The sequence below is a fragment of the Acomys russatus genome, chromosome 8 (genome assembly GCF_903995435.1).
Source record: "Acomys russatus chromosome 8, mAcoRus1.1, whole genome shotgun sequence".
Taxonomy (NCBI): Eukaryota; Metazoa; Chordata; class Mammalia; order Rodentia; family Muridae; genus Acomys; species Acomys russatus.
Window position 1 is genome coordinate 18,019,651 of NC_067144.1, and position 25,975 is coordinate 18,045,625.

At 47.0% G+C, this 25,975-nt stretch overlaps 1 protein-coding gene across 1 annotated transcript in view; it reads left to right on the forward strand.

The window, feature by feature from the left end:
* The window catches only part of Heg1 (heart development protein with EGF like domains 1), a 76,071-nt gene that overhangs the window by 20,269 nt on the left and 29,827 nt on the right, over positions 1-25,975 (forward strand). The window contains exons 2-6 of the mRNA XM_051149830.1: positions 4,528-4,827; positions 17,456-17,680; positions 18,290-19,618; positions 22,385-22,501; positions 23,493-23,612. Coding sequence (XP_051005787.1) covers positions 4,528-4,827; positions 17,456-17,680; positions 18,290-19,618; positions 22,385-22,501; positions 23,493-23,612 — 2,091 coding nt within the window. The remainder of the gene's footprint in view (positions 1-4,527; positions 4,828-17,455; positions 17,681-18,289; positions 19,619-22,384; positions 22,502-23,492; positions 23,613-25,975) is intronic.

Consider the following 25,975-nt stretch of genomic DNA (forward strand, 5'->3'; position numbering starts at 1 on the left):
AGGGGACCATTGTCAGCCTTGTAGTTTTATTTATAGTGTGCATTTTTTCCATTCTTACATCTAAAGGCTGCTCTCGGGGAGATAGCAGGGCCTAATGTGAGCAGCGCTGTCTGCCTATGGCCACTCTTTCCCACAGTGGACGTCCTTCAGCTGACTGGGGTCTGGGACTTCCACTCCTCACTGGAGGAGGGGCTATCAGTGCCTTCTCCAAAGTCAGCCACACTTCCCAGTGCCTGGGCCTCTGCCTTTTTTATAAGGCTCCACTGAAGCCATGTTTATTACCTTCCTCTCACTTATGATTTCCTAGCCTTGAGGCAAACTTCCGCCTTTCTACAACTCCTTTTTTCCCTCCTGATTTCCTTTGAGAGTAACTTTTCTTATTGTGTCCAATTAACCAAGAGGGGAAAAAACCTCCCTCTTCACCCTTTCCTAGGGGAAGCCAAGGACTTCTGCAGCAGAGCGAGGAGAAGTGTAAAGCAAGCATACCCTGTGGGGCACTGCCCTTCATAGCCGTAGAGACTTGCGGCTGCCTCTGGCAGCCCCCTCTCACCTCCAGCTTGTAGCCTGGGCCTCCTCAGAGGTTCCCAGATGCCCTAGTGATTCCCTTCCCAGTCCAGGAAGCCGCTGCTAATTATCACCTCCAGGAAAGAGAACCAAGACATGAAAACAGTAATTGTCAAGGGACCCAGAGAGGAAATAACTCCCAGTAGAAAGTTCTCCCGAGTCTCCTGGGGCTGTTTGTGTAATCACCACCTAACCCGATTCAAATAGGAGTCATCCGGCCACTGTAGTGTAGCCAGGGAGCTGCAGCCACACCCCAGCTACCGAGCCCTTGAAATATGGCCAGAGAGGGGCTGGAAGGATGGTTCGTGCTTAAGAGCACTTTCTAATTTTCCAGAGGGCCTGGGTTTCACTGCCAGCACCACCAGTGCCTTCTTCTGGCCTCCGAAGGCACCAGACGTGAAAATGATACAGATATTCATGCAGGCAAAGCACCCACACACATAAGGGGCGGGAGACAGTAAAATATTAACTGGACTTAAAGGTTTAATACAAAAATACAGTTACTCTCCCGACACTTCGTACATCAAGTTTATACTGAATTGATATGTTGAATAAAATAAAGTATTTCACTTTTTATTATACATATGATATATATAATAAATACACACACACACATATATATACATATACATATATATATATTTAAAATGGCTACCAGGGTTAGTTTTGTGGATTGTGAGTTTTGCTCACTTTATCTTCTGGACAATACTAATCTAAAAAAAAATAACTTGTTCTTTTTTGTGTATTTGTTATATTTAGAATCAAATGATAGTTCGGCTTGCCTCAGTCTCTGCTTTATCAGATGGTTTCTTTCTTTCTTTTTTTTTTTTTCCCCCTTGGTTTTTAAAGATAGAAGTGACTTCATTCACTCCCCACTGAGAATTTTCCATGGTGCCACAGCCTCCAGGCCCAAGCACAGAGAGAAATATTCTCAAATTTGGGAAAATAAAAACGGGAGTTATGCCGGGTGTGGTGGTGCACGCCTTTAATCCCAGCACTCGGGAGGCAGAGGCAAGCAGATTGCTGTGAATTTGAGGTCAGCCTGGTCTACTAAGTGAGTTCAGGACAGTCAAGGCTACACAGAGAAACCCTGTCTCAAAAAACCAAAGGGAAAAAAAGGGGGAGGGAGTTATGAAGATTTAATTTTTCAGAGTGTGTGTACGTGTGTGCAATGCATGTGTGTGCAGGTGACCTTGGAGCCCAGAAGAGGGCATCAGAGTCCTCGGAGCTGGGGACCCAGGCTTTGTGAGCCACTTGATGTGGGTGCTGGGTTGGGCTCCACTACTCTGCAAAAGCAACAAGTGCTCTTTGCTGAGGAGCCCTCACCCCAAACTCCCTTAATGGAGCTTTGAAGCAGCCATGCAGTCAGCAACAACCCCCAAGGGTCATTTTGGGTGTGCTGGAGGTTTCTTCAGGTTTCTTTTTCACAAGCCACTGAGCTCTCACTGATGTCCTTCCTTGTTATTTCAGCCACGGCAAGGAACCATTGGCCGGAAAGTAATGACGCTGAACCCTACATAGGAAACGCTCTCTTTTCTCCGCGTCAAGAGGACCCTTCAGGTTCCAGAAAGGGAGTGACAGCTGAGACTGCCGGAATGAGGCATAGTTCTTCAGAAGCCCCAGAACACCCGTCTCTCCTACCTGAGAACAAGTCTTCCAGCATTGGATACTCGTCCGAGAGCACCACGTCCCTGACCGCCCACGGAAGCCCCTTGTGTGAGTGTGTGTCACGATAACATGTCCAACCCTAGAAAACAAGTTTTCTGCTGCATTCCCACCCCCATCTCCACATCCAGAGCAGCTGTGCCCGTTTGGGCGCCCCAGGGGTGGGTCAGACATGTCCTCCTCAGAGCCAGGCAGTCTAAATCCACACCCCGCCCCTCTTCCAGCATCCCACTACACAGGTGCGCATCCTAGGGGTTGGGAAGGTGGCTAGGCTTTGTTTGCGTTGATGGAGTTTGAGTGGTTCTCGCTGCTCCGTTCTGCACAGTGGGTAGCTTAGAATTTCAGCCACGGACTGCACTTCTACGAGTGCAGCTCACCCTAAGAACAAAGACAAGAGTAGTGCTAATTAGACACCCACCTACATAGCAACGAGCCTGCTCTCTCAGTCCTTCCAGCAGCCCAGTGAGGTCCTGTTATTCTGGCTTTAAAGGTTTTTGGAAACTGAAGCTCAGAGGCTAATTAACCCGGGACATGGAAAGCCGGCAGCGAGTTTCCAAGGGAGGAAAGTGTAATCACTGGGCCCTACAGCTGAGGAATGCCGTGCCCAGTGTGAGCGAAGATAAAAGGGAGAGAAAAACACATGTGGCTTCCTGTGGGGCATCAGTGCCAGCGTCCTCCCTCAGAGAGGACAGAGCGGTGGGCAGGATGGTGCTATGGAGGGTACGGACAATGACGGAGTACTCTGCAAGCTGGTTAGCTTCTGCCTGGTGTGGTGGGATGGCTCACTGAAGGGTTTTGCACAGTAGAGTGATAGTGTTGACAGTCTGAGGTTGGAGCCATCTGGCAGCCAGCCAGTCTCCGATAGGGGACTAAAGGGGACCTGAAGTGAGCTGGACCGTCCATGTAGACATCAAGCAGGTGCCAGCTCACCAGGTGACTGGGTGTTGAAGAATTGCTCAGCAAAGAGTATAAACAAGGAGGGGCTGGGGACCTCGCCTAACAGGTACAAAGCCCTGAATCCAGTCCCCAGCACCATATGAACCACATGTGTAAGCCCAAGCATTCAGAAGGTGGAAGCAAAAGGATCAGAAACTCAAGACTGGGCTGGAGAGATGGCTCGGTGGCTAAAATCACTTTTCCAGAGGACCCAGCTTTAACTCACAGCACCCACATTGGACAGCTCATAGCCACTGGTAACTGTAGCTCCAGGGGATCCAGTGCCTCTTCTGGCTCCTATAGACACACATGCGTGTGCACGCACTCCTAAAAACTAAAAATAAATCTTTTTTAAAAGTCCTTAAAAGTCATCCTTGAGTTTGAGACCAGCCTATGCTTCATGAGTCCCCCACCTCAAAAAAAAAAAAAAAAAAAAAAAAAAAAAAAAAAAAAATCCTTAAGCCAGACATAGTGGCACATGTATTTAATCCCAGGCCCTGAGAGGCAGAGGCAGACATATCTAAGTTAAAGGCCTGCCTGGTCTACAGGATAGCGAGAGCTACATAGTGAGACCCTGTCTCAAAACAAACAAAAAAACCAGAAACAGGACTGGAGAGATGGCTCAGTGTTTAAGAGCACCACCTGCTCTTCCGGAGGTCCTGAGTTCAATTCCCAGCAACCACATGGTGGCTCACAACCATCTGTAATGAGATCTGATGCCCTGATGCCCTCTTCTGGTGTGCATAAAGACAGAGCACTCATATACATTAAATAAATAAATAAATCCTTAAACTAAACCAGAACAGAACAACAACAACAAAAAAGATTCATATAAAAAGAAAGAAGGTTGATAGTTGGTGAGAACCTCAAAGTAGAGGCTGAAGCCATCAAAGGTGACTCCCTGGCTTCATACCCCTGTGACAGGTCTGACTAGGGCTCTGGGCTCTGTAATTGAAACATATGATGGTATTTTGTGTCCCGTCCATGAATGGAGGCTGCAGAGCTCTCAGGTCCTGCACATGATACTCCCAGTGTTGGGAATTCTGCACACGTTGAATCCTGGTACATTCTGGGGCCCTTTGTGGAAGATGAGGGGTAGGCTGAGGCTTTGCAGCAGTCGGCTGATTACTGATAATTTCTGCCCACCCACCCCCCGCCCCCCGCGTCCCTGGGCCATTGGTGAAGTCAAAAGACAGTCTTTGGTTGGTGGTCTCTCTGGCAGGTCTTCTTTCCTAGAATTAGTAATTCTCCCTGCCTTTTCCTCACACCTATGTGTTTCATAGAAGCCGAGGTTGAACCCGATGCAGACAGTGAGCCATTTGGAAGTCCGCTGGGATTTTAACTGTTGTCCTCTGCTTTCAGCCTTGGAGAGCCTTCCCCAGTCACCCAGCAGTTCCAGGTCAGAAGGAAGAATCACCTCTTCTGAAACAGAGACTGGGGCACCCCTGGGCTTGCTGGAGAGGGCGAGGGAGCCCCCAGAAGAAGGGACTGTGCACATGCAACGGGCTGGCACCTGGGTTTCCAGCCAAGCCTCTCTTTCAGCTCTGGAGCCTGAGGAGCCAAGCATGCCCTCCCAGAAGAGAAATTCATGGGGCCAGGAGCGCTCTGGGCTGCCATTCTCCTGGACACAGAGTCACTCTCATCTCTCAGACCGTCCCATGTGTGAGTACTCCTGTCCCCAGTTCACCCCTCCAATTTCAAAATGACCCCAAATTGATGTGTAGAACCAGCTGGCTAAGTACTGTGTCAGGCTGCGAGGAGGAAACAATAGGCGAGGGAAGATTTAAAAGCCTCTCCTCCCATGCCAAGTGCTTTGGGTGGAAGTGTAGTGCAGTTGATCTCAATATTGAGGCTCATGCTCAGAGTACATTTTGACTGTATGTGGAGGAAAACGCCAGGCGACCGGTGGTGGCCACTGTGCTCCCCACCTCCTGTCTCCCCCCCCCCTTTTCTTTACTCGCCCTTCTCTATGCATGCATACGATAAAGCTTAAGTGTGACTGATGTGTGTGCCTGTAGGAGAGGCCACGCGCCAGGGCGCTTGAATAAAACGTGAGCGGGGCACCGTTACACCATTGGATTAGCAGTTTGAGTTTTGTTTGTTTATTTTCACAAAACATATTATTTGATGGCCAAGAAAAGAGGTGCATACTGTTTCCTGGCTTTGTTTCAAAGGAAATAGGCTACACAGTAGAGAGCTGCCTTGCCCCGTTCTGCCGTGCCGCTCACTCTGCACCAGTGTCTCAGCTATGCTACTGTCCCACTAGGCATTTCTTCACCCTTCTGGACCACTAGGCCACACACTTGTCAACTTGTCATTCCAGGTCAGCCAATGCCTACCTGCCCAGAGACTGCAATCCTCTTGAAGACCCTCCTAGAATGGTTTTTCAGTAGTTAAGAATTGGGGGCTCACATGTACCTAGATCATCCCAGGATGCACATTCCGTCATGAGCCAAAAAGATGGCCGTAAACTGCCCCTCTGCATGCTGTTCAGGCTGTGCTTTTGGCTTTGGGCTATGGGAGGCAAGACAGAATGGCAGGATTTTCCCTTTGAAAATCCTTTTAAGTTAGAGGAGTTGTTGTTTTGTTTTGTTTTGTTTCTTAAATAAACATAGCACTTTATTTATTCTTTGAGAATTCCATGCATGCACCCAGTATAGATCAGTCATGTTCACACTTCCCTGTAACCACTGTCCATCTCCTCCCAGATAACCATCACTTTATAACTTCATGCCCTCCCTCCCTCTTCCTCCCTCCCTCTGCCCCTTCTTACTCCCTCTCTCCCAGTGAATCCAATCCTTGCTGCCCATAAATCCATGGGTGTGAAGCCATCCATTGGAGCATGGAGAACCTACCAAGGACCACACCTTTCCCTCCCCTCGAAGCCATCAACTATCGATAGCTTCCCAGCTTGAGGTGGGAGTTTATGTGCTGCCCCCGTAACCTGAAGGATTTTTTTTGAAAGTATTTTTGCAAGGCTGGGCATTTGTGTTTATGTCATCAAAGACTGAGCCCAGGGGTCTCCTCTGGAACACCTACTTAAAGGGCCAGTCTTCTTGCCTACGCTTAGTGTGCAGTTCCCTGTTGATGGGACGTGGACAGAATTCACCGCTCATGTTTGTAGGAGATCGCTTTTTACAATTACTCCTAAGTGGTCTGGGGAGATGCTCAGTAGTTGTGAGTCCTTCCTGCTCTTCCAGAGGACCTGAGTTTGGTTCCCAGTACCCATATCAGGTGGCCCTGAAGGTACACGTGTCTGTAACTCCAGGTCCAGAGGACCAGGTGTCCTCATCTAGACAACCACAGGTATGGTCACACAAACACACACATCTGCATAAAAACAAATAAGTAAATGTTAATTAGGTGGCTTAGACAAAAGCTATGATGGCGTGCAGCCTTGAGTTCTCTGGCTCGCTGATTTACAACCAGCTTTACTAAAAGGAAAAGAAGCATTTCCGAGGAATCTCCACTGTGATTCTGGCCAGGGTCACTTAATATTAATAATGTGCATTAAACCTGGTACTGTAAGTCTTACTGCCTGGAACTCACAGAGATCTGCCTATCTCTGCCTCCCAAGTGCTGAGATTAAAGATCTGAACCACCATGCCTGCCTCTGACCCTAATTCTTTGAGTAGTTTTCCTTCTAGAACAGTGGTTCTCAACCTCCCTTAATGCTGTGACTCTTTAATACAGTATACATTTTAACTAATACATAAAATTATTTCATTGCGACTTCATAACTGTAATTTTGCTACTGTTGTGAGTCATAATGTAAATACCTGTGTTTTCCGATGGTCTCAGGTGACCCCTGTGAAAAGGTCATTTGACGCCCCCCCCCCAAAAAAAGGCTTGAGACCCACAGGTTGAGAACTGCTGTTCTAGAACTTTCCATGGAGTTTTGCTGTCTTTCATAGTTCTTCAGTCTTACTGGGGATTTCTCTTCCCTAAGTGACCTGGGTGTTCTGTTGTGGGTGACATCAGACTGCCATCTAAAGTGCTCACGAGAGAGGACTGTGGTGCAGAGGGAAGACCCCAGAGCCTGAGGCCAATGCGGAAGCAAGCCTCTGCCCTGTTTTTAAAGTTGGCCTGGCACCTTCTAGCCTATCAAGCAAGCTCTGCATACCTCTCCTTCTATTGAATGACAGTCTTTCTGGGTCTGTGATGCAAGAGCTGCAGGCATGCAGGCAAGAATGCCAAAGGAGAATGGGCTGGATCTGCTACGGCCGACTCGGAGTCAGCCTGCCTAGCTGGCCGGCTCAATTAAACAAGGATAAGCAATGGAATGCTGGGTCAGGAGAAGGGTTTATGTGATCTAAGGAGAAGTCCACGGCTTAGACCAGTCAGCCTAGTGATGTCACTGCAGGGGATGCGCTCGCAGATGACAAGCTAAGGGCATGGCGGGGGGTGGGGGGGATCTGATGATCTAAGGTGGCAGCGGCTGGTGGTCCATACACACACAGTCTGTGTCATCTGGGCCTCCTTTGCTGCCCTAGCTACGCGTGTGTGGTGCTGGTTGGGTTTTTGTCAAATCGAGACAATGCTTCCATCAGATTGGCCTGTAGGCCAATCTGTGGACCTTTTTGTTTGTTTGTTTGTTTGTCTGTTTTGATTAATAATTCATGTGTGAGGGACCAGCCCGCTGTGGCCAGGTAGCCCTGGTGCTGTAAGAAAGCAGGCCGTGCAAGCTATGGGGAGCAAGCCAGTAAGCAGCACCCCTCCACGGCTCTACTTCAGTTCCTGCCTCAGTGATGAACTTTTACCTAGAACTTGAAAATAAAATAAACTCTCTTTCTTTCCGAACTTGCTTTTGGTCAGTATTTTAGTACAGCAATAAAACACAGACTAGAACTCACTGTTCAATATAGCGTCTTCCACGTCCTGGATAGCCAGGAGTTAGCCTGTTTCTGAACAGAAACTGTGTCTTACAGCACCAAAGCAGGCCCAGGAAGAAGAGCCAGGGTTTACCAGAAAGACCAGAAGGCATTGCGCTCCACCCATTCCTGCTTCGGCCTCTCTTGCCGAGGTTGATTTCCATGCACTGCTGTTTTGATCATGGGGTGCGAGAGGGGTTGTAAACAAAGCCACAAATGGCAGGATCGAGGAGGGGAGGACGCTCTCTTCTGAAGGCAGAAATGTGTATATGTATGTCGAATTGTATGAGGGCGACTACAATTGAGCACTAAATTTAGTATGAGCTTCCTGGAAATGGGGGGCACAAAGGGAAGCTGGGTCGAGCATGCGATTGTTGCTGGACAAAGTAAGCATGCGGTTTTTTTTGTCCATAGGCGGCGAGTGTTTCATGGGCAGTAATGCTAGGAGCGCTGAAGGTCATAAGAGAAAATGCTTTTTCAGTCGCTGGCTCGTGAGAACCGTGTTAATGATCTTTGAAGGTGACATTTTGTAGAGGCTCAGTGAGAATTGGGGATGTCATAATGGGCCTTGACTTATGGAAGTCTTTCCTGTGGGCAGCTGAGCTGTTGTGGTCCAGGTAAATTGCTTTGTGGTGATGGCACTCTGTGAAAGGGAGAGAAGAGAGATAACTTGCAGTGTTTTGGGTTTCGCCCGTCTTGTTCTAACATCAGCTGCCTCAGCGGTACTTCTGGGGAGTTCTGGATAACAGTCCGGGTTGAGCAACGGGATGACACCTGAGGCTCTGGGGTTTTGATCTGTGGCCGGCAAGTGACACATGCTGGCACCAGGTGAGCAGGTACTCTCTCTGTGGCCTGTTACAACAACTAGAGACGTAGTTCTGGCCTTGCCCTAGTGGGTGGCCTTGCATCTTTAAAATTTTTTGTTTAAAATATTTTATTAGGTTTATTTATTGTATAGGGGAATGCACATGCTACTGTGTGTGAGAGTGAGAAGACAGTGTGTAGGAGTGCATTCTCTTCCCAACATGGAGGGCACAGGGTCGAACACTTGTCAAGTTTGGCTGAGTTTCCAGCCCTTTTCTTTCTTTTCTTCTTCTTTTAAAATTTTTTCTTTTTCTTTTTTTCTCTCTAATTTTTGCCTTTTCTGAAGTTTAAACTCAGAAGGCTTCCCAGTTTCGAATGGCTGCTTCAGGGCAGCCATCCTTGAATGGCAGTTATTCAACGATCACTAACCCCAGCCTGCTGGTTACAAGTGCAGTCTCCTCCTGGTCCATGCAGCAAGCTCCCGGGCTGGATCATAAGCCGTGCCTGTGGACAAATTAGGCAAGCATCCCCCCCCTTTTTTTTTTTTTGAGGCACGGCTTTGCAGAAGTGTTCGCACTCCTTTCCTGTGAGGATTAAATGAATATATTAAATGTACATATTAGACACTTAGCACAATGCCCGAGGCCCTGCGGTTGGCTCAGGGGAAACAGAGCCGTCTTCCTCTGTGATTCGGCGTTTGTGGACCGAGTGATTGTATTTCTGTGGTCGTTACTTTGTTAAAAATATCAAAATGGACAAGTCTGGAACTTACAAGCTGAACTCAGTGGGTTTTTTTTTAAAGGTTGTATTTATAATTGTGTGTGTGTGTGTGTGTGTGTGTGTGTGTGTGTGTGTGAACACACAAGTGCACAGGTATATGCACAACAATCAAGGTGCCCTCAGAAGCCAGGAGAGGATGTCGGAGTTTCGAACCACCTGGTGTGAGTGCTGTAAACCAAACTCAGGTCCTCTGAAGGAGCAGACATTTCTATCCTCCACCACTGTGTTTGAAGAGTCTATAGAAAAAAAAAAAAGACACAATGTAATAGATGAAAAATACAAATGTTTCTTTTAAAGTAATTTGGAGACCATTTCTGGGACAAATCCATCCATATCTGTATCACATCTTTCTTATGTAAAAGTGGCTTTTGTTTGTTTGCAAGGCTGGATGCCTTTGCACCCACATCTTGATAGGTGGTTATCTCTGTGGGGTAGCCTGCATATACATCTGTTTTCATCAAAGTCCAGTAATCAGAGCAGCAGGCTGTGTTCCGGGTATCAGAGGGTCTAAGGTTTTTGCACAAGAGTAAAAAGAACCCTATTAGCCAGACTGTGGTCTCAGTTTCTGTCTCTGTCTGTGTGTTTGTGTGTGCATGTCTGTCTGTCTGTCTTTTTAAAAATTATTTGTTTATTTTTATTTTACATGCATTGATGTTTTGCCAGTATGTGTGTCAGATCCCCTGGAACTGGAGTTACAGACAGTTGCGAACTGCCGTGTGAGTGCTGGGAATTGAACTCGGGACCTCTGGAAGAGCAGCCAGTGCTCTAAACTGCTGAGCCATCTCTCCAGCCCTCCTACACTTTCTAACTATGTCTAAAATCTGTTCATGCTTTTGGCCAGCTGCACATAAGACTGGTCTTCAAAGAGCTATTTATACCAGCAGCTTCCTTTTTTCCATTTTCAGAGCCGTGATTAACAGCTGGAAGCCTTTTGTGGGATAGGTATAGACGGCTCTTATTGCTGTTGGCTTCAAGTGGAAAAGAAAATAAAGCCCCTTTTTTCCTTGCCTGCCATTGTTTTGCTCCCCAGCTTTCCTGCACCTTATTCTTGCCTGTGCTAAGGATATCTTGTGGTGCTGGTTTTGAACTCAGGACCTCATAGTTGCTAAGTAAGCTCCCTACCACTGAGCTACATCCTTAGCCCTCTGGTGTCAGGGCTTTAAGGTACCTTCTTAGAGGTCAGTTCTTTTTGTTATTGTTGTTTGTTTGTTTGTTTGTTTTTTCAAGACAGGGTTTCTCTGTGTAGCACTGGCCATGCTAGAACTCACTGTGTAGACCAGGCTGGACTTGAATTCTGAGATCCGCCTGCCTCTGCCTCCCAAGTGCTGGGATCGAAGGCGTGCACTTACCACCACGTGGCTAGCAGTCAGTTTTTAAGTACCCTTGGGAAGTTTCCCGCTGGAAGGATGCTCTCAGCTGGGCAGCTATGATGAGGGGCAGACCATGCACACGAAACAACAGTATAACTAAGTTCTTGAGGCTCTTGACAGTTACCCAAAGACTACCATCCATTTTATTGATCAGAAAAAATTGTTTCCAGGCTACAGTTTTGGATTTCCAGTGTGCTCCCTGGAGTATGCTGGTTTGAAGATAGCTCCCTATCGCTTAGCAAGACTTAGTAACTAAAGTAATGGAGTCTGTCTGCTATTAGGTGAAAATCCCTGGGACACTAATACATTCTATTGGGTAGTAGTTCTGTTAATGAGAGCAATTTGAATGGTCTTTCAAATAAGCTTTATGCTGGCCATGACTTAGGGAGTAGTCAGGAGTCTTTGATGTTGACTAGGTCGGGAGCTACTACTCTCCAAACCCAGTAATGTCTTGACAGTGTTCTGCACAGCCCTAGTGCTGACTGAGGGGTTGCACACCCTGTACTGGCTTAAACCATGTGGACTGGATTTTAATCTACCATAGCATTTGAACAAAAGGGTTACATCGCTAAAAACAAACCCAAACCACCAGCAACAGGCTTATCGCAGTGGCCTATACTGTGGCATTCCTGCACTGTGGAATGCAGTCCTGCTATGGAAAACAAGACAAGCTGTCTCTTTGTCTGGATCTCTCGTACCTTCTTCTTAGCTCGCATAGGAAAAAAAAAAAAAAACTTAATTTGGTGAGTGATTGACTGTGTCTCTAACCAGCTCTGTGAGACTCAGAACTGGTGAGGAGAAAGCGAAGGAGGGTCTCCCAGTTGCACTTGCATGCACCGACGTGTTACAAAAATGTGCCCTCTATTACATCCACAGTATTCAGATGTGCAGGGCAAATGTAGTAAGCATTATAGAATCCTGACCTTCCTGGCCGTTCAATTAGTTTTGAAGCACATTTTTTTTTCTTCTGTCTTAGCTTCTGGAAGTATAAAGAGTCTCAGTAACTCCACCGCTCTCCCAAAGCTGTCAGCCACCCAGACAAAGAGTGCACACATCAACAACGCATTCACTGATGGCCTCTCAAGGATGCTCCGGTCCTTGGCTGTCAGTGTGGAACCTATAAATGAGACCGAGAGTTTCTCCAGACTGGCCATAACTTCAGCGTCAGTCTACTCTTCCCCCTCTGGGGTGGACGCAAGAGCAAACAGCAGACAAACTGAGAGCCCGGAAGATGGAGAAGGCACCGAGCCGTCTACAGAACAGGGATACAGGCTTCCATCTCTACACTGGCAAAGTGACTCCCCTAGTAAGTAGTCCGCCTTCATCTGACTCGCGGGCATCTTATGGAATCGGATGTCCTTAGGAGGTCTCTTTAGGACCATTTGCAGTCTCTGAAGGAGTATGCGACCTTGGTGACACCAGAGTCTTTATCCGATGTATCCCACTGTTGCCTTTTTAATCTTTGGGTGTGGACAAGTGCCATCCCTACAGACGAGACCACTAAAACTTGGAGGGCTTAAGTTAAAGCAAGCACAGCTTCCTGGCTCACTCAGCAGAATGGAGACCTCAGCCTTGGGGCTGTCACGGTTGGGTCCGTCTTCTTTTTATTCTATAAGGCCATGTTCAGAATGAGATCTGGTCTGCTCTTCAGAGCTGCATCCAGTGACTTTGTGTATAAACCATCCTTATGAATACATTGCCAGGCATAAATATACTTCCCAGATTCAGTTTGGCTTACTCCTTATAGCTTCTTTTATATCAGAAGTAGAAGAAGGTTTATCAATAGTCCAGCAGTTTTTAGAGAGGAAAAAAAAAGCCCTGCCCTACCTATCATATTTATGCAGTGAGCTTGTTGGATGTAGTGACTCCTCCCTCAAGCTCCTCCTCAAGGGACAGAAACACTCACACCTATAAATTACTATTTGCACATGATGCTCACGTCTCCTGTTTACCAACTTTTATTTTTAATATTACTGTATTGCTGACAGCCAGTCATTTTAGAAAAATTTACAACAGGGTGACGTGTGTAGGGGGGCTCATATAAACACTATCCAAGATTCCTTGGCAGAGGGAGACTTGCCTTAGAGGGGACGCCCATCTTGGCTGCTAAGCATCTTTCCCAGGTCCACTAATGGCCTTTTCTTCCCTGTAATATCCCACAGCCTTCGGAGGCCATCAGCCTACAGGCAGCTCAGAAGCAGGAAATGGAAGTGCCACGCCTCTGACTGAGACTGCCTTTAGGTCAGTCCCCACCACTGGTGGCAGAGAGAGCACAGGACAGTGGTTCCCCTCCAAGAACAAGACATCTACAGATACAGCAGAAAGCTCCGCTTGGCATCCAGACTCTGGGAACATGCACACTGCACAGCAGCCCTGGGGTGGCGGCTCAGGGTTGGGTGGGAGGAGTTCCCCGGAGTCTTCATCTTCTTCATCTACATCTTCCTCCGAAAGTCTGGATTCTTCAGCACCACACAGAGAACACTCAAGTGAGTTCTGATTGCATGGAAGTATACCACAGAGACTTAGGATGTGTCCGATCGTTTGACCTACTAAAGCATACATTAGCAAGGTGATTTTGCCATTCCCAGGCCGTTCGTTCTCTTAGCCGGTTAATGTAAATATGCCTACATGTCCCATCCTTTTGTCTGGTACATCTCAACTCTTTTTCTGTGCTGTACGTATATGCACGGGTACGTGCACACGAGTGTGCAGATGCAAACAGAGGCCAGTGGTCAACCTCTGGCGGCGTTCCTCAGAAGCTATCTACTTTATTTTGTAGACAAGTCTCTCACTTAGGCTTGGGGCTCACTAATTAAATAAGGCCGTCTCCATGTCTCTAGTGTGGAGCTTACAGGAGGATGCTGTCGTGCTCGGCTTTTTATGTGGATGCTGGGGATTGAACTCAGGTCCTGAAGCTTGCATAGCAAGCACTTTTCAGACTGAGCCTATCTCCAGCCCCGCATCTGAGCTTTTGATGCCTCTTCTCTCCTATAGACCTCTGGGGCTTCTATGTCCACACCTCCCGTGGTATAGCCTGCCCCAAACCCCAGTACCTTCTACTCATAGAACTGCTGGATATTTCCTGTGAAAGCAAGCATATCATATATGGTCTTTTGTGTATTTAATTTCACATGGCCTCAGGATTCAGTAGGTGTGTATCTGTACTTCTGAATGATATTTTATCAAAGATGTCCCTCTGCCTGTTCGGGGTTACATTTTATGTGGGTACATACTGTCTTGGAATGACCAAGCTATACAGTAGTATCCTTTTTAAGTTTTTGAGAAACTGCCAAACTATTTTACAAAGTGACTGGGCGTATGTGTATACACACGTAGAGAGAGTGGTATAAATTTGCATTTCTCAGCTCATCACTCTACTGATAATGAACATCTATACATATAGTCATTGCCCATGTGTGTGTCTTCTTTGAAGATGCATATTTGAATATTTTAACTATTTAAAAATTAAGCTATCATTTTTCTCATTGGGTATAAGGGGTTTTTTTTGTTTTTGTTTTTGTTTTGTATATTCTGGATACTTGGTCCCTTTGATATATATAATTCACTGCATTTTCTACCATTCTGTGATCTGGCATTTTTACTTTTTAAAAATTTATTTATTTTCATTGTATGTCCATTAGTGTTTTGCCTGCATGTGTGTCTATGTGAAGGTGTCAGATCCCCTGGAATTGGAGTTATAGACAGTTGTGAGCTGCTGTGTGAGTGCTGGGAATTGAACCCAGGTCCTCGGGAAGAGCAGCCAGTGCCCTTACCCACTGAGCCAGCTTTGTAGCCTGTCATTTTCACTTTTTGGTGGTATTACTGAAGCATGAAAGTTTTTAATCTTGGTAAAGTCTAATAAGAGATTTTAGAACAATTGTTTTTTGTTTGTCTTTTGTTTTGTGGGCTATTTGAGTAATGCTTTTTGAGTGATTTTGAGAACGATTCCCAGTGGTTTTGTTATCATAAAGTATGGGTGCTGGCTAACGCAAACATGCTTGTCATCGCACTCACAGCAGATTTAAATTCTTACCCCGCACCCACTGCTAATAACTCATTTCCTCCATAAGAGAACCCTCACCGATGGAGAGAGGCCACAGCTTAGTATTACACCCGAAACTCACAAAAGCATCTGATCACATATGTGAGCCTGGTGTGATAGTGTGCACCTCTAAAGCCTAGCATTTGGGAGGCAGAGGCAAGTAAACGTCTATAAGTTCAAGTCCTGCCTGGTCTATATAGCAATAGTGCACCCAGGCCTAAATAGTGAGATCCTTTCTTAAAAAGAAAAGGAAAAACAAAAAAACAAAAAACAAACCGGGGCCCAGGATTTTTACCTTCTCAAAACAAGACCATAGCTCCCTTCCCCCAACCCCACCCTGAGTCCTAAGGGCTGAATTCAGGTTCTTGTGTGCACTAAGCAACACGCGCTGACACGGTGATGTGCCCCAGCAGTCTTCGGCTCCGCAGCCTTTCCTTTCACATCTCTTCAGGACACTTCTCTCTGCAGGTAATCCCGTTGGTTCATGTGGAAAACACCATCTTATTGCGATCAGACCTGCAGGTGATTAAAAGGCTTAGATGGGCCTATAGAGAATGGGGGTGGGGACAGGAAGTGGGGAGAGCTGCTTGTTTTCTAGTACCCACATTAGGCAGCTCCCAACCTCACATAATCCCGATGTCCTCTTCTGGCCTCCATGGGCACCTGAACTCATACGCACATAGACACATACACACACACACTCAAACATTTTTAAAATCTTTTTTTCCCCAGCTACATAAGGAGTAGCCATATTCCTGAAATGATCTCCCGGTGGATTAGTATTTAGTATAGTATTAGATCTCACTGTGGATTTGCCTCTGACTCAGCCAAAGCCGACTGACTGTGGCACCAGGTGTGGATAGTTCTCAGCCCGCCCCTGCTAGGTTCAGACTCAGCTGGCTCAGGCTATGGTCCCTCACTCTGTTGAGAGCCTATATCCCCAATGTGATTGTCGGCCTGCCTAAATTTCACTTGTGGAGCCTGTGAGATCTCTCGGCCACTATCTTACTCTCTTCACCCACAAAGTTCCAAGCTGGGACTCTTGCATCCCTGCTGAGTGAGTCAGCACCCAGGTGTCTCTCAAGTCCTTCAGCAAGCCTTAAGTCACCTTCGTGGATCCTGGCTTACTGATGCCCTGCGTCACTGATGCCCTGTCTGCATGCTCATTTCCGGTTGAAGGTTCTTTTCTGTGCCAGGATGGAAAGAATGGGGAAACAGGAATTCTTCGGATCTGGTGTCCAGCTGTGTTTGTTGCCCTTGGTGTTTGGCACCATCAAGAAGTCACAAGTGCCCCAGGCCTCAGGGCCCTTAGTGATAGCCAGTGTAGCTAACAGCTCTCAGCCTGGGCTTTGAGACGCTTAACTTTGAAAGCTTGACTCTCTGGTGACCAGGGCCTTTGGGGCCTCTTCATTGACTCCTTACCTTTTATTAATTTGTCGTTCTCTTTTATGGCTTCTGCTGCTTTTTTTCCCTGATCTGGCCACTCTACTCCAGGTGCCTACCACTGTCTGGATCGTATCTGGGGAGCCTGGGTGCAATCGGGGGCACTTAGTAGGAACTGGGTGCCAGGTGCTGCCAGGATTAGTCAATTGTGGGCATCTGCACCCACTGGGGATCCCAGCAGACAGAGGGGATCAGTAGGCGAGCACCTCTACCTACTGGGCTTGCTGCTGTGCCTAATGACCTTAGCTCGATCCCCAGAAGGCAAATGATGGAAGGAGAAAACAGATCCCACAAAATCATCCTCTAAATTCCCCACTCCTGCTGTGACATGTTCACCCACACATAAATGCATTAATAAAAATACAAAATAAAAGAACACTAACCTTAACCTTCATGCTTTTGGGCGAGGAAGGGGGTTCGAGATGGGGTTTCTCTGTGCAGCTCTGGCTGTCCTGGAACTTGCTCTGTAGACTGGGCTGGCCTTGAACTCAGAGATCCTCCTGCCTCCCAAGTGTGCCACCACTGTCTATAGGTATCCGTACTATTTTTTTGACCCACGGTGACTGACACTCCACAGACCCATTCTTAACTTGCCACCAGCGTCTCTGATAAAACTCCTATTGGAGTGTGTGTGTGTGTGTGTGTGTGTGTGTGTGTGTGTGTGTGTGTGTGTGTAGTGGCTGGTTGCTTTTATTAAAGGGGGGCATGCGGAAGGGTTTTGGGAACATTTCCTGTATGTATGTATGTATGTATCTGTGTGTGTGTGTGTGTGTGTGTGTGTGTGTGTATTTTTGACTATCATGTTTTATCACTGAGGAGAAATCTAGTATTTTAGATCCTTTGGCTACTGTGAATGCAGGACACCTGAACAAAGGTGTCAACCCTCTGGTCACCGGTAAAGAGCCTCAGGGAAGCCTCTGGGCCTGAACACGAGGCTAAAAGTCCTGTCCCTGCACTTACCTGCCCTCCCTTCCCTACAGCTCAGGAAGATGGTGCATTGCTGAGTGACAGTTCGGACCTGGTGGAGAGCACTTCCGGGTTGCGCACCCCACACATGCACACCTCTGCGATGTTCACCCGTAGCGGGGAGCGCACACTGCGGTCCGTCAGCCTCTCACAGGCAGCAACCCACCCTGCGCACCCCACTCCTCACGTGAACGTGACAGAGCATGCCGGCCTGCTGTCTAGGGCACCTACCCTTGGAGGTACGTCTTCCCACAGTCCTCTTCCTCTGCCATCTGTAGATTGAATCACAGTCCCCGGGATGGTTAGGTTGGCTGGCAACCCAAAAAGTTTCTTAGAAGCTCATTAAAAAAAGAACTGGGGTCTCCCACTGGCATCCCCTCTTACTTGCTTGAGGTGTATGGGGTGGCATTTGCCGGAGAGCTCTAAAATAAAGGGGAAATATAAAACTATTTCCCGGGAAGAAATGCCTCACTTGACAGAGTGGAAAGTTGGGCGTGTTTTCTTTTTTCCATTTGATAATGGCAATTACTGTTTGGGATCTTGGGAGCTTTTCAGTGGCTGGTTGCTTTTATTAAAGGGGGACATGAGGAAGGGTTTGGGGAACATATCCTATTTTTAGGCTCCTGGCCCCCACTTCTGTCTCTATGGCTGCTCCTCACAGGAGGGATCAACTCTGAGCACACCCTGACTATGCTAGCCTTCCCCTGCTGTCTTCACTCAGGGTGCTGGCCACGAGGACTAATCGCCTCTCAAAGGCGCTTTGTGGATAAGACACAAAGGATATTTCACCGTGCTCGCTTCAAAGATTCCTTGTTTACTTGACCCAACTTTGTCTTTTCTCTTTGTAGTCACGGGACTCAGCTACAGTCAAGAGCTAAGTGGCTCAGCCGCTGAACAAAGGACTTCCGGTGACCACACAGACCACGCCTATGTTTCATCTACTTTCACCAAAGGAGAACGGGCCTTGCTGTCCATTACAGATAACACTTCCTCCTCAGAGGCCAGCGAGAGCTCAACCTCTTCCGTTCACATCACAGACGCCTCTCCTTCTTCTCAAGCTCCAACTAGAAACGCTAACGCGTCTTATGATGGTGAACCTGCTCCATCTTCCACCGAGTCACTGGTTCCGCATACGTCCAACCCTCCATCCTACACATCCACCATTAATACGCCAAACACATCAGTTCTTGAGGGCAGCACCAAATCTGTTGAGGACCCATCTGATTCAGGGCCCCCTTTACCTCTTCCCTCAAGGTCACAACCCCATCAATTCTCATCAACCTTACCACCATTGACTGGGTCTCCCAAACAGCAGCTAAAGTCTACCTCTGAGGCAACCACCCCTTTACCCTCCTCATCATCGCCATTACCAACCTCCTTGATGGCGTCGACTCTTGCCCCACACTCTGTCCCACAAACACCTTTGCCACATTCATCTTCTTCTACCCTGATCCCTCACAGGGCGAGGGAGCCACGAGTGACTTCAGTCCAAATGTCAACAATGGTATCAGCCATAGCATTGTTCCCCAGTAACCAAACAGCAGACCCCAAGAACCAGAGCACCCCACAGCAAGAGAAACCCATCACAGAAGCAAAGTCCCCGAGCTTGGTGTCGCCGCCCACAGACTCTACCAAAGCCGTAACAATGAGCCTTCCTCCAGGGGTCCCTCAGTCCCCAGCCTTAGTAGACTTTTCCACAGAGCCAGCCCTGCTAGCCACAAGCACCAGCTTAGCTCAGACGTCTCCAGCTTTGACATCTGCCGTGCCTCAGACTACCCATTCTCCTGTCACCAGTCCCAGGACTCTGTCAAGTACAGAAGCTTTGACCCCGGCCACTGTAGTTGTCCACACTACCCCAGAGAAACAACGCCTGCCAACCAACCCTGAAATTCTAGTGCCTCAAATCCCAACAGAAGGGGCCGTCACCACAGAGGAGAGCGGGATGCCTATGGCTTCTACCACTCACTCAGTCCCTCTGACCACTACGGCCACGTCAGCAGAAGAGACTACAGAGCTTAGCCGTGCAGAAGAGTCCAGCCCGGTTTCACATTTTCTCCGAACCTCTTCACCTCAAACCACAGAGGTTTCTACAGCTGAAGTGTTGACTTCCAGATACACCACCTTTGCTGCTCAGAACACCCCACTGTCACCAACAGCGTTGTCACCTCCAACCTCAGGTAAAGTCCATCTTACAAACACACACAACTGACTGCCAGGCCCTGTCCGGCACTAAAGCTGTAAGGGGCTTGGGATTTGTGTGACTCTGTAGACGTGGCTAGTATTTAAGACAGTGTCTGTTTAACCTAGAATGATTCCCACTGAAAAATAAAGCATGAAGTCTGGGTAGTAAGGGCTGAATATTCTAATATCCCCTCCCTCCAAGTTACATGATTCTTTCTAAAAGAAGAGAGAGGACACTCCCGCCCTGTGTGCCATGCACAGAAGATATAACTGCGGTCTCTCATGCGTGCCGTTAAGTCATCCAAGGCCAGAGCCAGGCATAGATGGAGGTTTGGACAGTAGAGAAATTGAAAAAGCAACTTTGACTGGCCTAGGATGTACCAATATGCACCTCTCCAGTACCACAAAGGAAAAAAGAAGCTTTGGGTGGTCTGTCAGAGGTAGGGGTGGGTTTGAATGCCTGCTCTCCAGAGAGAGCCTAAGAGCTTCCTAGTCAATCAGCTCAGGGCCTTCCCCAGGGTCAAAGAATTCTCTCCATCAAGCAAGGCCAGAGGTCTTGTCTCCCTGGTTCTGTTGCTAGTTGGTAACCAGAGACTGTGTAAACAAACGGATGCTCAGCAGACCTCTTCACGGAAGACTGCCTAACTGGAGTTTCTTTGCCTTGTCCGTTAGGCGTGTTGAAGGTGTCCGTGTAAGGAAGAGAGAACCAACCCAGAGCAGAGGAAGGTAGAAACAGGAAATGGCAGGATGTGGTGTTCACTTGTAGCTGACCCAGAACTGCTGTTGAAGAAGGCGAGAGAGACTGGCAGCTTAAGTTGCAGGGAAAGGAGAGAAATGCTGTGTGGGGGCTACAGCAGAGCTCAGTCAGTAGTGATTTCAGTTAGTGAGGACGAACTGGGGTTCAGGGTCACACACCGTCCCCACTGCTAGGCCACAGTACCCCCTTCTCAGCAATCTGAGTATGTCTAAGAAGTAAAAGGTAATTGCTTCTCCAGAAAAATATTCATTTCCACCGGCCAATATGTGTAGTACCAGGTTCACCAGGCTCCCTTAAAGCAAGCGTTGGATGCTACGGTTACTGTAGGCGAGTGTTCGCAGCATATTCACTGGAAACTATACCGTTATATCACAGGCACAGCGTTTAATTATATAGGTGCCCTGCTCATATAGGATGCTAGGTAGCATTTAAAGTATGGGGGCTGAAGAGATGACTCAGTGTCTGTTTAGAGTACAGCCTGTTCATGTAGCGGTCCTGAGTTTGCTTTCCAGCACCCACACGGAGCAACTTACAACCACTTGTAACTCTAAAACCAGGGCATGCAAATCCTCTCCTGGCCCTCCATAAACAGTGTGCCCACCTGCTCATAGCCACCTCCCACATACACATAATTTCACAAGAATAAGTTTCAACAATAGCCATGAAGAATAAGCTTGCCATGTCTAGGGCTGGAGCGATGGCTCAGAGGTTAAGCGCACTAGCTACTCTTCCAGAGGTCCTGAGTTCAATTCCCAGCAACCACATGGTGGCTCACAACCATCTATAATGTGATCTGATGCCCTCTTCTGGCCTGCAGGTGAACATGGAGGCAGAGCACTGTATACATAATAATAAATCAATTAATTAAAAAAAAAAAAGATTGCCATGTCTAGAGCAACCCATTTGTCACAGGTTATTTTGAAGGGCCCGACTTCTGTTTTCTTTGCCTTGTTCCCCAGTGATTTCCTCCCTGCAAATGATAAAGAGGTTTTTGTAGCTCAAAACCCCTTACCAAACAAGTATTTCATAACTGGAGAGTGACTCTTCTACTTATATGGAGCAAATGGGGCCATCATGGGGAAGGGGATGAATAAGATTCCAAGGTGACATTAAGGTTTAGCCATAAGGCCCTTGTGAACTCAGATGGGGCCTGTGTTTGTATATGGAGAGAAAGAGCTGGCCACGTGATGCCTGTAATCCCAGCACTTGGGAGGTGGAGACAGGAGAATCAGAGGTTCGCTGTCCTCCCAGGCTGCCTTAGAGTTTGAGACCAACCTTAACCTCATGAGAAGGCATGGCAGTGTCTAACTGATAATTTTCTAGATGGTGCACAATCTGGGGAGACCTGATTAAATTTCAGGACATTCAGAAGCTGAGCACAGTGGTGTATGTGGTATAATCCCAGCACTTAGGAAGTAAAGTTAAGCAGATCAGGAGTTCAAGGCCATCCTGAGCTATGTAGTTAGTTTAAGGCCAGCCTGGGCAACATGAGACCATCTCAAAATAAAACAACAAAAACCACAGCAACTACAAATATATTTATGTTTCAAGAATTGTAGATAAAGGTCTCTATAGTTTTGACAAAGTCCAAGAGAAAAAGTAAGCCGCGCGTATGTGTGCATTTGTGTACACAGAGCGGATCTTGGAGCAGATGGGATAAAAGTTTACTGAGTCTAGTAAACTTTTCTAAGTGTCACAAAAGCAAAATGATTATCCGTCCTGAATGGAGTGACCCACAAGAGGCATTTAAAATGCACGTTTGCATTCAGAGATCCAATTATCTAGCACTTGGGTATGAACAGAAACTTGCATCCGCGCCCAGTTTCATCACCTCTGTCTTCGCACCTCTTGGGACCATGTTCTATTTCAGTGGTGTGATTTTTTTTTTTTTTTTTCTTTTCAGGCCAGGTAAACAAACATAAGCAAGAACCAAATGCTAGCTGCACGAAGGAGATGTTTATCAGAGCTGCTCTGACATTGCCTGTGTTGTTCCTTCTGTGTTTAGGTGACAGCTGTACCGTGAACCCTTGTCTTCATGATGGTGAATGCATCGTGGACCTCACTGGTCGTGGGTATCGATGTGTGTGCCCACCTGCCTGGCAGGGAGACAACTGTAGTGTGGGTAAGAGAGGCAGGATTGTTGACTGCAGTGTTACCTCGGGCTGTTCGTTTTCCAGGCTTGACAGCATGTGCTGTGCGGTGCTTGCAGAAGTTTGGATCCTATTGCTGTGTCGGGCAGTTCATAACTGCCTCTAACTTTAGCTCTGTAGGAAATGGGCGCCTCTGGGCTCTGCGGGCACCTGCACTCATGTGTGCACATACATACACAAAATTAAAAACGATCATCTTTTAAAAAGAACCTTTTTCTTCTAGAGCGTACAAGGGTAAGACTTTTAGTTTAACAGCCCTTTGCTTGAGTGCTAACATGCGTCCGTGTTGTCAAGATGATAACATGAAGGACCACAGCCTGATACAAAAGAACTTCTGACCTGGTCCTGCTCCGTAGGCCCTCCACACTCCTGCAACACTGAACCGTCTACAGCTCCCTAAAGACACCTACACTCTCCCGCCCTGAGCATTTGTCTGCTGGTCCCTCGGCTCAGAATCGTACCCTCCTCCCAAAGATCTGCTTGGTCAAGTCTCTTTAGTCTTACTTATTATTTAAATGTAATTCAAAACAGTCTTTAATTCTCCCTTGCATCAAAATCTACTATTTCTGCTGGGTACGTCTTTAATTGCAGCACCCCAGAGCCAGAGATAATAGGATCTCTGTGGGTTCAAGGCCACTCTGGTCTACATGGTAAGTTCCAGGCCAGCCAGGGGTAAAAGAATGAGACCCTGTCTCAAAACAACAAACAAGCAAACAAACTAGATCTGTGTATATCTCTGTACATCCAAATTCCACCTTGTGTTATAGTTAATTCTTTACATGGCTGCCTCTGCCATGAGAGGTCGCCGTCCCCTTGACAACAAGGCTGGTTTCCTGCTCTTCTTTTGTACCACACTCCGGAAGTGCCACTTGCCTCTTAGTGTATACTGGACCATGAGTCTTCGCCTGCCACCCCACCCCGCCTGCCTCCCACCGACATGCTCTTGTTTGTCCTCCTCTGCAGATGTGAACGAATGCCTCTCGAGCCCCTGTCCTCCCCTAGCCACGTGCAACAACACTCAGGGATCCTTCACCTGCAGGTGCCCGGTCGGGTATCAGCTGGAGAAAGGAATATGCAACCTGGGTAAGAGAGCTAAGTCTGCCTTAGGACTTACTGTTTTCTTCCTAATCTAAGCCAATAAATTTTTTCCAAGCTAAAAAAAAAAAAAATTCAGGAGTATAGAAGGAAGTAAAGCCCATTGCTTGCTACTTCAATGCTTGAAGATGTTAATACTTTTCTTCACAATTGGTTGGTGTACATTATATTTCCACACATTGAATTCCAGGTATATCTATAAGTATATCCCTGTGTTTCTACGAAGTACAAATGTTGTAACGCCTCTGCAATATGCTCATTTGTGCATAACATTATTTGCTCAGCCATTCTACCCTGCGGTTAAGAAAAAAAAAAATGAAAAAGGATATTCTGGCTACATGGGGTTTTTTGTTTGTTTGTCTTTCAGTTTTTGGTGTTTTCTTTTGTTTTTAATTTTAGAGTGAGAAAAGAGTACAATTCTGAATGCCCTCTGTGTGCAAACATTCTTCTTGCTTTAAAAGCATTGCTTTTAAAAAGCAGTCCTTGAGTTGTTAGCCACAGACAGATACATTTCGACACAGCTGTTGCTGGTGTCCGGCCACGATGTTGGTCATATTTTGTTCCTCATTTGGCAGGTCCATGAAGCTGATTGATTTTACACTCACCCTCCTCTTACAGGTTAAAAAGCAGGTCAGCAAGTGCAGCAGGAACTAAGGCTTTGTGATGCTCAGTGGCCAAGCGTGGGTCGTGGCTGATGAGAGGTCTGGTTTCCGGCCCACAGGTCTTTGTATTCTACAACAGCGCATTTGTTGTAAGACCATTCTTGCACACAGGACGCGACCCTTGTTAGGTTGCTAAATTTAACACCTTGCTTGCTGGAGAAATTAGAGTGAGAGATACAAATTCAAAACTGAAACTATCAGGTAAAATTAATTCACCTTTGAATTAGCTTCAGTTGCCCAGCATGATGCCTCATGCACAAGTCAATATTTTGGGGAGAACTGATATCATGTCACCTGCAGTGTTATCTGTGTGAACCCATATTACCCATAAGCTGGCACTCTACTAAAATTAGAAAATAGAAGGAAGAGGAGGAGGAGGAGGAAGAGGAAGAATTTTGAAAAGTTTTTGGAATAACAAGAATTAAGCATTGTTTTATAAAAAGAAAAATCTACACATGCAGACATGAGTCGAAATCAAGAATTCCTCTCATTCTAATAGTTTATATGTGTCTGGGTGACCTGTTCTGTGTAGCCACACCCTACAGGGTGTGAGTGGGAGAATGAAGGAGACGGAAATATTTTTTGTTATTGTGTTTTGAAACCCATGGAAAGTATTACTTGCCAGGCTTCAAGTGTCTGGCTTTGGGCTCTCAGCCACCACACTCAGCGTGTACATAACCAGAGCTTCAGTGTCCTCATCTGTAAAATCAGATTATAGTGTGCTCCACTTCTCACTCAAGGCTTTGGGAATGTCGAATTAAATGATCTGTCTGAGTAAGCTCTGAGTGTGGCAAAGAGCTGTCCAGATGGGCAGCAGCGTTCACCAGACTGGTCGCTATGAAAACAAACCACCCTCAATCCAGAACAGTTGTTGGAGGTCAATAGTGAAATCCGCAGTTAAATTGAGATAAAAACCTGTCTTGGGCCAGTGAGATGGTTTAATGGGTAAAGGCACTTGCTGCCATCTGACCACCTGAATTCGAAGCCTGGGACCCTAGAGGTACAAAGAGAAAAACACGCTGTTCTCTGAATTTCACGTGGGTATGTTGGCACATGAACGCACATGCACATGCATGCATGCACAAAGCCCACACAAAGTAAATAAATGTTATTCTTTTTTTTTTAATGACCCCTCTTAAAGCCAGATGGTGTAACTGCAGACATGGGAGTTGTCTTGAATGCATTAACTGTATTAGAAACACGGACACATCTGTATCTTTCCATGGTGTCAGATTTTATTAAGTAACAATAAATTCACAAGTTACTTCAATTTCATTTTCTACCATTGGCCAAGTTACTCTGATTTCCCTTGATAGCTGGCCATGGGCACACATGGGATCTTTTATTCCAAATTTAATTACTAATATTAACTCAGATCACTCGTTACACATCACAGTGTGTGTGTGTGTGTGCGCGCGCGTGCTCACGTGAGCGCGCGTGACAGAATGACTACAAAAGGGTTAAAGAGGCCACAGCAAAGTTCAAGGAGGTTCAAGAGGCAGAGAGCTGACACAGGTGAAAAGAGGACCATTTTAGCTGTGAGATCAGGAACCAGTTGGAGAGTTTCAGAGGAGCACGCTGAGAGCCACTGTGGGCTGCAGGCTGGAGCTGGGACTGTAAGGGCGAGAGGAACTGCAGAGGAGCAGGCCTGTGGAGGTGAAGCCCAGGCCCGTGTAGACCCATGGAGGG